Raw genomic sequence first — 12,298 nt, 5'->3', positions numbered from 1 at the left:
TCACGCTTGCAAAGTCTGCAGAAAAACTCAGACAAAAAAAAGGAGGGATAATGAGATCTTCTGAAATCTCTCTGTGGTATGTCTGGTTCTGAAAGTTTTCCAAGTGGAGATAAACAAATTCCCAAGGGTGTAATTTTAGGAGTACAGGTCATGTTTTTTTAAATAGTAGGTGGGTACTCCAAGGAAAAACAGATCAAATCTTTCAGAAACATCTTTAATGACGGCCTGGAGGTTGTTTGGAATGACAAGGTATGCAAAGAAAAAGTTACGTTGAATTCACCCATGAGTAATTGGGAAAAAATAGATTTAAACTGATTAAAAGTTCTCCCTTAACCTAAATTCAGACAAATTTATGTTAACAGTCTTAGCACTATCACAGCAGCTAATGTCCACAGTCTTCCCTATCTACTCTTGAAGGTACAGTCAAATAGTGGCAAGGACAATAATTGAATGGTCCTCCTGCACTGGCTGTTTTGCAAACACCAGCCAGTAATGTTTCAGGTAGCATGTAGCTTCCCAAGGTGGAAATAGGCAAATTTCCCCTGAACATTTTGGACTTATGGTCCTGAACCAACAGTCATATTGCCCAACTCAAAAATCCAATCAGACACTTCCGTTTAAGAAAATAAATTCAGAAAATTTATTTTCTGAATTTATTATTCAGAAAATAAATTTGCTTAATTGAAACATATATACACACACACACACATATATATATATATATATATATATAGTGTACAGGAACATCTGTGTTGAATATGGACTGGAAGCCCCGAGGTCAAAGTGGGGAACACCCCCAAAGGTGGTGGAGAATGACCGAGCTAAGATCCTGTGGGACTTCCAGATCCAGACAGACAAGATGGCAATGGCGAACCAACCGGACATTGTGGTGGTGGATAAAGAACAGAGGAAAGCCGTTGTGGTGGATGTAGCAATACCAAGTGACCACAACATCAGGAAAAAGGAGCACGAGAAACTGGAGAAATACCAGGGCCTCAGAGAGGAACTGGAGAAGGCCTGGAAGGTGAAGACCACAGTGGTGCCTGTGGTCATTGGGGCCCTCGGGGCAGTCACCCCCAAACTGGAGCAGTGGCTCAAACAGATCCCAGGAACAAACATCAGACATCTCAGTCCAGAAATGTGCAGTTCTAAGCACAGCCAAGATACTGGAGGAACCCTCAAGCTCCCAGGCCTCTGGTAGAGGACCCGAGCTCAGAGGATGAAAGAGAGACCACCCGCGGAGGGTGAGAATATACATATATATATATCCTTTGAATGAGGTTTTTTGGCTGTATCAAAACGAAAACACTTTTTCACATCATAACATTAGTTCACTCTGCCTTCAACTATAACTGGTAGATGAAAACAATGTGTTCAGCAATTTAGCATTGATTATCAATGGTCTGTCTTGGACATTTATTGGCAGAGAAATTAAGATGTTGACATTACAATTGGCATTGATAATCAATTGTCTATACTGTGAACAATGATTGGCAAGACATTAAAGATTTGGACTAGTTTTGCGATTTTGGTGACGAATGTTCCTGTTTTAGACTATGATTAGGGAACAACTGAATGTGTCAAGGAGGTTTTTTGCACTTAGTAAATAGTGATACAATATTAAACTAACTGGAGGAGACATAAAGGTGTTGGGTTATAATTTGGTTTGGAAGATCAATGGTATAGTCGAAGACATACCAAGACATACCACTGGGCTTTTGATTTTGGTGACCAGTTTTCCAATTTAGATTGTCACTCTGTAAGAATAGAAGGTGTTGGGCAGGTCGACTGGCTTTTGTGACTAAAGTTTCAGCATTATGCACTAGCTATGTTTCCATTGACCACATAAGTACGCAAACTGAATATAAAAATACTGAATTTGCTCAATGGAAATATGCAAATTTCAAAAATATATTTTTCCATGCAAGGTTTATGCACTAAATTGAGGTGGCTTTTCAGCTGTAGCAAAATATTGCATCTTTTGCAAAACTGCAATGGAAACACTTTTTTGAATCATGAGTCATGTGATCAACAACCGGATGTTACAACTGGCAGAAAAGATGACAAAGACCACAGGAAGTGGTAGGAGGGTCATGCGCGGCATGTTTTTTAATGATTTGTCGCATGGAAAAACTTATTCAAGTGTGATTTTAACTGAATTTCTTATTTAATGGAAACATGGCAACTGGGAATTTGTGTTTGTTCGACATTGGTGGAGTATAAAAGTTTTACACACATTTGTAATGGAAATGCAGATAGTATCTTCTCAGATTCAGCAACATGTACACTTCAACAGCCAGAAAAAGTCCAACCCTGATAGGTACAACCCTCAGCTGGTGTTGGGTCGTGTGTCTGTCCCTCCAGAGTAAATCCAGACAGTAGGCTACAGTCTGTCCACACTCCACTTCTTGTTGTTTATTTATAGCAGCCTGTTCCCCAGGGGGACAGAGTAACTTAAACCAAATGTGGGAAATGTGGCAAGCAGCCCACCCACTCTTTGGTGAAAAAAGGTTGGATTTGGAGCCAAACGTCTTGGGTATCACTCCTCATGCCGATTCATCTATGAATGGGAGAGTGTAACTCTGATGCGCTCAGGGACTCTTTGTTTGTAAAGTGGTGATTAGATTTCAGGAGAAGAGTAAAACAGAAGCAGAGCAAAGTGAAGGAGGAACTCTGCCGTAAGCTGGAGTCCCACCTCCCCGCCTACCAGCAATCATATGGAATGAGCATTCACAGCAAGGCAGTGAAACAAACTTACCATGTTTCCTTTCCTTTGCGTCCCCCCCTCCTGTGATGTACTCCTTTATTTCCCTTCCCTCTGGGCTCCTGGTGAGCTCTCCTCAAAGCCGACAAGCGTCAGGCGGATAAAAATGGAATGGAGTCACTGCTGAGAAGCTGCATGAGGCCTTCACTGACCAACTCAAAGTCAAGGCAGCCACCTCTCTCCTTTTTTTTCCCCTCCCCTCTGACTTGTTCGCCTGTCAGCTTTTCCAGCAACAAACCACTCCCCGCCTCCTCCAAACCGAGCCCCTGAGTTTGGGAGCCGTTTCCTGGACGCTCAGTGACCCTCCTCTCTGACGCTTTCCTTTTTTCTCCTCTTATTGCTCCAGTCTTGTGTCTCCGAGCTGCAGCTCTGCCTTCCTGCCAGATTTAGAACACATGTGGGTTTCGGGTCTCAAGTTTAAAGAGGCGGGACTCACCCCAGAGTGTTATTATGTCATGACAACCTCCTTTATTTTCTTTGCCTGCTACCACCATGCTTTGTGGGCAAATCCATCAGGCGCAGGGTCCGGCCAGACGGCAGGAAGGTGCCTAACTGAGTGAAATGACCTGGAAGTTTCTCAGTAACTGCAGTTCAAGTACTCCAAAGTGTTGCAGCAATGAGCTGCAATGCTTCCTAAACAGGTTAGGATAGACGTATGGACAAAAAAACCCCAACAAAAACAAACATGCTCATTACATTGTTCCTCAAAATCATTCTTAGATGATGAGGTTTTAGTTGCTCTGTTCTGCCTGTTTTGAGCTCCTTTCATAATGAGCTGAGCTGTTAGGGAGTATGGTCACGTCAAATCCAAATAAGCTGCTGCTGGCCACGCCCCCTGACTCAGTATTTCAACTCACTTGTGAAAATGGTTGCAAACAAATGCAAAGTTGTACAATCGTACATCTTTGAAAAGCATTAGCAAAGCCTCCCGCACAACCAACATGAATGGAGCAGGTGGTTTCTGGATGGCAAGTCAACAACACTTGTCTTTTCCAGCAGCCAACTGTTTCTATGTAACGCCGCAGTGACCAATTGTCACTCAACAATCGGAAGGCTTTTGTTTTCCAGGCACCAAAAAATACATTTACTTGGTGCCAAAAAAGTCATGTAGACTGGAAAAAAAGTGCCCAGGAACGTTTTTGGGCACTTGACTGGATCAAAGTTAGCATAGCTGCTAATAACAGCAGATAAACAGTTTTTCTGTTGTGTTAACCTTTTTTATCCACCATTAGCACATTACAAAAGGGTGATTAACAGCATTTAACATACCTCAAGTATGGTGGAGGATCTGTGATGCTGTAGATCCATTTCCTCTCCAATATTTTTTTATGTTTTCAGCAATAAAAACAAGATGTTCAGTCTTCATTAGAAAACACTTACTTGGTGTCAACTGCTTTCAAATTTGCCTGTACTTAGTCAAGTTTTATAACAGCAATTAAAAGCAGATTTGGGTGTAATTCAGAGTATAAGTGATGGTCCTAGTTACCAAAGACCTTGGAAACACTGAGCACTTTGTTTTCCATCTAACATCTTTGTCAGATTAAAAGTTGTAGGTTTTTCTTAATTTATTTAATTTATTCTTGAATTGTTGCCAGGGGGAGGCCAAATGGCCCCTCAGCCACATTTTAAACACCTTTAATTTAGAGGGATTATGCAAAGAGAGACTGTGAGGTAACCACCAATCTTGTGAAATATTAGAAGAAAAAACTGAGTGGTAGAAGTGGGTTGTTGCTGAAACATAAGTTTAATTTAAGATTTTTCAGACTGTATGGGAGTTGCCAATAAATTCCTGTAGGCAGGCCTTAAATCTGCAAACAAAATGGCCAATATCTGCTTTAATTCTTTTTTCTTTCCCTTTTTATTGGCATCAAACCAGTGTGGTTTTGGTTGTTCTTCTGGCAAGTAAAGATTTCTTTCCTCCCAATGGCTAAGCAGACTGCATGTGCAAGTTTACTGCCAGATCGTCAGCATGTGAGTTATGGAGGAGAAGAAAGAACGATTTAAAGAATGCAAATTCCTCTCCCCCACTTTAATGTTCTGTGGCCTGACAGCGAGGGAGGAAAAAGCTTCAGAAAGCTTCTCCTACAAAGCTCCACTTTCTTTTCTCCCCGTTCTTCCTGCCTCCTCTCTTCACAGCCACACTGATCCCATTCTCTCTGCCGGCTTGTTTGTGGCGAAACCGATTCTGGTAGGTTAGGGGAAATACTTTGTCCTTTGATGTTACATCAAGTAGTTTCACAGCAGAGAGCCTTTGATGGCAAAAAACCCCCAACAAGGTGCTGTGTCATTTAAAAGAAGTTAAATCGCTTTAAATACCTCTGTCCCCCTCCCAAAAAAAGAAAAAAAAAGAATTCAGATGTTTGTGTTTTTTCCTTTAACCCCAACATAAAGCAGAGGCAAAATGTAACCAGTGTCTCTTAGCTTGGCAGCCTGAAAAAAATTAAAAGAACAATAGGAGTGATTGTCCAGCAGAAGAGACAAGTCCTGCATCTTAAGCGGGCAGCTGGGACGAAGGCCACGGAGAGGAGGGGAGGCACTCCGCGTCCCTGAGCTGCTGCAGCTCCACTTGATGATGCATTAATCAATAAATAAAAGGGAAGCCCCCCTAATAAGGCTTCTGTAAAGAGAGGAGAAAAACCACAAAGCTGTAAAATAATGAACATGTAAGCAGGTCTACTTGAAGATAGAGAGATTGTTGAACAAGAAAAGTCAAGCTCTGCCGCCATTTTAGTTTTGTTGATGGTTTAGGCTAAAGGCTGTAAAAAAAATAGAGTTGGAGTCAGTTTGTACCAATTATAAAAGAGAAAAGAAAACACACACACACAATACTGTGGACAAACAAAGAACCAGGACATAATTATTGTACCCTCATCAATTCATAGCTCGGTTTCCATTACAAATGTGCGCCAAACTTTGTCAACATTCTGCTAATGTTTAAAAAAAAAACATAATTTCATAACTGTGTTGGTTCCATTAAATAAGAAACAATTAAAATCACGCATGAAGTTTGTACATACGGTAAGTCCCTAAACATGCTGCACCATTATCATCCAACTACTTCCTGTCTCCTTCGTCATGGTTTGCGCCAGAAGCAACATCCAGCTGTTGATGACTTGACTTGTGTGATGCGAATAAAGTCTTTCCATTGGAGTTTTAAGATATAAGCCAGTTTTGATACTGCCAAGAAAACCACCTCATCCCAGCGACAAACCTTTTTAATGAAAAACTATAAAATAATATAAAAGAATAAAATAATCATATTTTCCATGTTATAAGTGAAAAAATATGTCAGAGAAATCAATATTAATCAATATTAAGGAATTAATGGCTTAAAACGAGCTGAATATGTTGAATATGTTGCTGAAAAGTTACTTGTGAAAAGTTTTGACATATTTCAAGATTAAAGAAATATTTTCACGACAAACTAGTTCAAAAACACTTGGTTAGTTTATGCTGTTGCAGTGCCTGATTAGTTTCACTTTTTCATGTTTAATTTATCTTAGTTTATTATCCTGACCTTTGAGATATAACAAATAAATCCATGTCTGTGTAAGGATGAGAGTATATCCCTTTTAGTTGCAGTTTAGTCTATTATGCTGCATTTTGGACACTTTTTACTGCCATCCTACAGCTTTAGCAGATATCTTTGTCCCTCCTGTTACTCAAGGTGTGTCTCACAGTATTATACATGAAAGTTGTTGCTTTTATTATTTTGTTGTGGAAATCATACCTAAGGTAGGTAAATCCCCCATCGAGTGTCTTTGAACGAGAGCCTCCGGATCTTTCCAAGCTCGGTTCTTTGCGTGTGTGAAAACAGCCAATTACAGAGTGAGACCAGACCGGCGACGGGGCTTAAGAGTTGCTCCAAACGCCGGCGACCTTCTGTCTCAGATGCCGTCATAAATAAATATGACTATTTATTTCCATCTCCGAGTGGAATCAAATTACCTTCTGCCATGTTTGCTTTGTTTTGCACCTCAAGCTGTGAGCTGGATGCCACTCTCTGAAATAAACCAGGCTGAAGATGCTCAAACACTGCAGTGAAACGTCATGTTTACCAGAAGGTCTCTGAATGCCTCACTCATATCTAAACTGTGGGATGTTATGACTGCTGTAAGGATGCTGTTCATCTCAGTTAAGTTCTTACTTTCATTTGAGTTAAAACAAAAATCATTCCCTTATATTTCTCCATCAATATGCTTCATTTTCCAAAGCAAATTACAGCAAAGAACCAACTCACAGAGGAAATATTAGTAAATTCATGGCTGAGTAGAGGAATCTATGTTCTACCACAGCAGTGCTTGGAGTTCAAAGTTCAACAGAAAGAGCTCCTTTCCTCCAGAGACCACATTAAGCTAATGGTTAGCTTAGCTGTAATGTAGCAAGGAGATGCAGTTAACTTTAGATAAACTATGCTATTATTTTTCACACTAACTTTCTTTCTGCAGGCAGAGAAACTGTTTTCAAGCTGCCTTCAGTCACTGCTTTGATAAAAATCTAAAACACAATGCTCTGCAGAGTCAGTCTCCTCTACAGGGTGAAAGGTTCTTTCTGCCAGTGTCTGTTGGATATTCAGAAACTCCCCCAGAGACGTTATCACGTTGATTCAATATGGTTTAGAGAGCTGAATGGAGAGACGACAAAAATCAATAGATGGACTATCAGAGAGGCTTGCTTACCGACTGATGGACAAATAACCACTGAATGGATGGACAGACGGTCAGATGAACAGTCTGAATATGGATGATGAATGCATTAATGGACAAACTGACAGTGGTTGGATGGATAAACTGATTACGGATGGAGAGGTTCTTCATTCTGAAATCTGAATGTTGGTGAGTAAAATCAGTTTGTTTGTGTGGCTCCACAGCACACACATTGCGATTTTTATGTTTTGAAAATCATCTAACAATTGTAAAATCTTGCCGTGTGGACAAGGAGTTCAGGTACAACTTTCTACAGGACATCTAGTGGTAGACATGCTTTGTAAATGTGAGGACAATTTGACATTGAGGACTCAGGTGTTTGGTTAGCTTCAAAAAGAAGAGGTTGAAAGGGATATCATATGATTAGTTTGAAGTGGGAGAGGATGTGAGATCAGGGTGTGAGGGACAGACCATCATTTGCCTCTGGATAATTATATTATGGAGTACAGGTGACAGTGGCCGTAACGAGGCTGGTGTTCTCTCTGTCTCTTAGTTAACGCGGCCGTACACCATGACGGACAGCAACTCCTGACAAGGCGACCTTACGGGATGATGAGACTCAAAGTGTGAAGAAATTACAGAGCCAGATACAAAGTTCAGCCTCTGAGGTGTCATTTAGATTCACTGAAGAAAATGAGGAGGGCTGAAAAGCTGACAGCTGGTGTGAACAAAAGCCCCAGGCAGGACTTAAAACACAGAGTGTGACACATGCAGGAACTGTTTCTGCTGTCACTCAGCGCCACACGGAAAAGAACAAACAGGTGATTCAAAGTTTAGTTCAAGCTGTTCCTATATAACAACAGGATCCCACCACTTAGACTTTAAACCTGTAACATGTCAGTTACAGCCTTTTATGCTTCAATTGATGGGTTACGGACTAAAAACGTATCTGAAACAAAGGTGGTATTTAGATAAAGAGCATATGAAAACATGAATGTTACCTACAGACTATATGACAAAAAAAAGATCCAAAACACTCAGAAGATAAAACTGGTTAGCTTGTTATCTACTCTCCAAGCTATTGTCCTCCACTTTTCATGGATCCTGGATCTGTTTTTTTGTTTTTCTCATTTTATCATGCTAATGATAAAACAGATCCAGGATGGAAACCCAATCATCCTTCAGCTAAGCAGCACTCTAAAGCTCATTCTCAAGTGTCCTAGGGATATATAGTTTATAGTTTCCTCCCAGTGTTGTGTGCTGGGAAAACCTCCAAACAGAAGCATCCACAAGACATCTTGATCAGAAACCCAACCGTAACTCACTACATCTAATGCTGAGTCCCCTGGGGTTTCTCTCCAAATAGTCACCACAGGACCAGAGGATGGACTGAAAGATGTCAAGAACAAGTAAAATTTCTTATGTGAGCTGTGGATGTTACAATGCAAATATAAAGTTGAATTATATCTTTAGGATTTTTGTACAAACAAGAGACAATTTGCTGAGTGAACTCAACAACTCAAAGCAACAATTTTCCTGCAGGTTTGACTGACAAAGAGAAGAGCACTTAAACTAAGTTATCTGGAGCTACAACAACTTTAAAATCTCAGAATTAGCATGCTAATGATAAGATGCTGACATCAGCATACTCTGTACTGAACTTTATCAGCACAGGGAGCAGTGGATTGTACTGTGGACTGAACTTTATTGTGACTGTGTAAGATGTTGATCATAGTGTATGGAGGACCAACGCCAACATAATAAGAAATAAAAGCATAAATATATATTTTGTTTTTCCTTTTCCTTACATACAAGTTTCCGTCAAGTAATTTATATATTTTCTTTTTCATTTCCCCTAAACATGGGTTTTTGTCAAGAAAAGTAAATATCTTGTCTTGTCTTTGTTTTGCTTCCCCCTTTTCTGCTTGCTCTTTTTCTGCTGCATCGTTATGTTAATGAGGAGAGCTGCCTTCTATGTCCAGCTCTTCTACTATTGGTCAATAGAGCTTTGGAACCAACGTCACTGGGTCAGACGTTGTGGGGCATTTACGTCTCGCACAGTCACTCGGTGCCATGTTTGACAGGAGTGTTTGGTTTGGAAATTTGCTGACAGTCCTTAAGTGAAGTGAACCTCCGAGATAGAGAACAGTTGGCCGAAATTAGCATTCAAAGCTCTATTGACCAATAGTAGAGGAGCTGGACATAGAAGGCAGCTTTCCTCATTAACATAACGATGCAGCAGAAAAAGAGCAAGCAGAAAAGGGGGAAGCAAAACAAAGACGAAACAAAATATTCACTTCTCTTGACAAAAACACGTTTAGGGGAAATGAAAACGAAAATATATACATTACTTGACGGAAACTCATGTAAGGAAAAGGAAAAACAAAATATATATGTATGCTTTTATTTCCTATTATGTCGGTTTTGGTCCTCCATAGTAGAGTCACGTAGACAATGACAGAGCTGAGTTTTCTAATTTATGCTAGTTCCACCAAGAATTAGTGCAAAACATTTGTAAAACAAAAAAAAGCATTGCTGTGCTATCATCAGTTAAATTTGCAGGTGGAACGGTTCTCAAACTAACACAGACCTTGATCATTTCATTTGTAGAGAGAACTAAAACTGACGTGTTCAAGTTGCCAAGCTAGCATGGTTACAGTTGACGCCACTCATAATAAAACTATATTTAAAGCAAAAATGTTGGCGTCTGTATTCCTGTTCAAAACAAAAACATGTAACCCAAGTACAAGATTGTAGCTCAACAATGTTGTTTTCAGCTCTATGATTTTTTTTTTATTAACCTGAATTACTTAATCTCATACTTTACATTTTCATGTGTGCAGTGTTGTGAGGATCAGTGTTGAAAACCACTGGCATAATCCATCTTCACTCTTTAAACAGGGACAAAAACACTAAAGATATTGCTCATATTACACCGAGACATTTAGTTTTGGTATAGAAAGCAGTGATTGTATTTCTGTTGGAGCGTGGTGATGTAGATGATGGGTTTGGCAGGCAGCAGACGGGACTACTCTGATGAGCTGAACACTCTGCTGGAAGAGAACAGGGAAAAAGAAGGGATGAAAAATGGTGCAGCGTTTAGCTCTGCTTGGCACCACTGCCGTAGGTTCATTGACTCAGAAACGAGGGGGCCGTCTTGGTGGGGTGTGACTGTCACTGCCGGATGACAGATGGCATTCTTGGCCCTCGAAGGGAAGCGAGCGCAAGAGAAGAGATAGCATGGACTAAAAATCTTAAGAACAAGTGAAACCACAAACATTACAGCAATATATACGGGCTGTTAGGTGGAAGAGCCTTGCCCAAGAGTTTCCTTAAATTTCTAGAGGAGATCAAGAGAAAATATTAACTCTAATACCACAAGCGCCATTGTACTTTGTTGGGAAGATATGATTTTTTTTTTTTTTACTTTTTACCAATAAACATCTGGCAAAGAGAATGTATTTGCCTTGGCTGCCTCTCAATAATTTTCTAATTTTCCTGCCTTTCAGTTAAGCCAATTAATGTCTAGTTTGTTTCTGGCTAGTTGGGCGTGTTTCCATTGGCAGTGTGTTCCTCACTATCTGGGCAGACGTTAGCAAACATACTACAGAAACAAACTATTACCAACTATTTCTGGTCTAGTTTCTAGTGCAAATAAATTAGTACATTTCAAATAAAACAAATTTAGAAGTAACTACAGTTGACTCTGTATATGCTCTTCCACTCATCGTTAGGCAAACTCAGGGCCAAATCATGAATACAGTCTGCTGCCAATCAAATCACATACATGCAATACTCAAGTTGGCCTGGCTTGTACTACTCAGGATGTGGTTCCAAAAAAATGGGTAGGAACAGTACAGGATGCAAATTGAGACAAATCTGGCCGACTGGGGAAGAACTGATTAAACCTACACCTGTTGAGAAAGGCAACATCCGAGTAAAAACCTATAAGTGAGTGTTTCAACGAAAAAATGATCCTTAAATTACAGCTGTGTGTTTGGTATGGATAAAACATGGTCTTCTGAAATAACCTCTCTCAAAAAACAATACATTGAAATAAACACTACCAATTTTGTTTGGTGACATAATCTCAGTCATGCCTGAATTATGAAGGACAACTCTAAGTTATATTTCACTAAAGATTAGTGGGTTGTATGTGTATACTTTGGCCTGCACATATAAGTTTGAACCCATCAGTTTAAATCTGTCTCTGAAGGCAAGAAATACTGACATTCATACCTTTGATGATGGTTTCTAAACTTTTCACCAGCATGACATTAACTTTAACAGCACTTTCTCAAAGTCATGATTGGAGAAAAACTCTAACAGGAGAGGAGTTTCAACAAATCCATAGAGGAAGTCCAGATGAAAAATCTTTAACATACCAACCAAAGAAGGTAGAGGTCTTTTATTTGAAAGTAGCTCTAAAAGCACCTTCAGAAGCCATCAAGTGACAGTGATAACGGTCACAGTTAGTCATAAAGAGAGGCTTTCAGAAGCAGATAAAGAAAGGAATTAGAATGTGACTCAGGCGCAGAAATCCTCATTTTTCTTCTGTCAAGTTACATTCAAAGGATGTGTCAGCAGAGAGGTGTGGGAGCTAAGGCAACGACCCTGGAAGCTTCCGGGGAAAAATGAAACAAGGACGCACACAAGTGGAAAACCTAATTTTTGCTTTATTTTCCCAACTTACTGCGTTGGAAAACACAATCTAAAAATGTTGGTAGACTTTAAGGAGCTGTTTGATCTGCTCTGATGGAGAAAATACGGGTCTGTATGATGACTCAAATGTTCAACGGATTGGCCAATGAAGAAAAATGTGAGTCAAAATAGTCAATTTTCCTGCAACTCCACTAAAATAAACTGTCTCAATCTTCATAAGTTTTAC

At 39.9% G+C, this 12,298-nt stretch overlaps 1 protein-coding gene across 2 annotated transcripts in view; it reads right to left on the bottom strand.

Moving 5' to 3' along the window:
• Positions 1 to 12,298, bottom strand: part of sgcd (sarcoglycan, delta (dystrophin-associated glycoprotein)) — a 152,950-nt gene that overhangs the window by 116,551 nt on the left and 24,101 nt on the right. Inside the window, exon 1 of one of the 2 annotated variants that reach the window (XM_088012340.1) lies at positions 2,759 to 3,072. The exons of the other annotated variant lie outside the window; for it this stretch is intronic. Within the exon in view, the coding sequence (XP_087868466.1) occupies positions 2,759 to 2,761 (3 nt within the window). The 5' untranslated portion in view covers positions 2,762 to 3,072. Of the gene's footprint in view, positions 1 to 2,758; positions 3,073 to 12,298 lie in introns of those variants that run through there. 2 annotated transcript variants of the gene reach the window in all.

This window comes from Poecilia mexicana, unplaced genomic scaffold (genome assembly GCF_051168715.1).
Source record: "Poecilia mexicana isolate PSO_F unplaced genomic scaffold, ASM5116871v1 scaffold_14, whole genome shotgun sequence".
NCBI lineage: Eukaryota > Metazoa > Chordata > Actinopteri > Cyprinodontiformes > Poeciliidae > Poecilia > Poecilia mexicana.
Note: the sequence above shows the minus strand (reverse complement) of the source record. Positions and strands in the feature narration are given on the sequence as shown.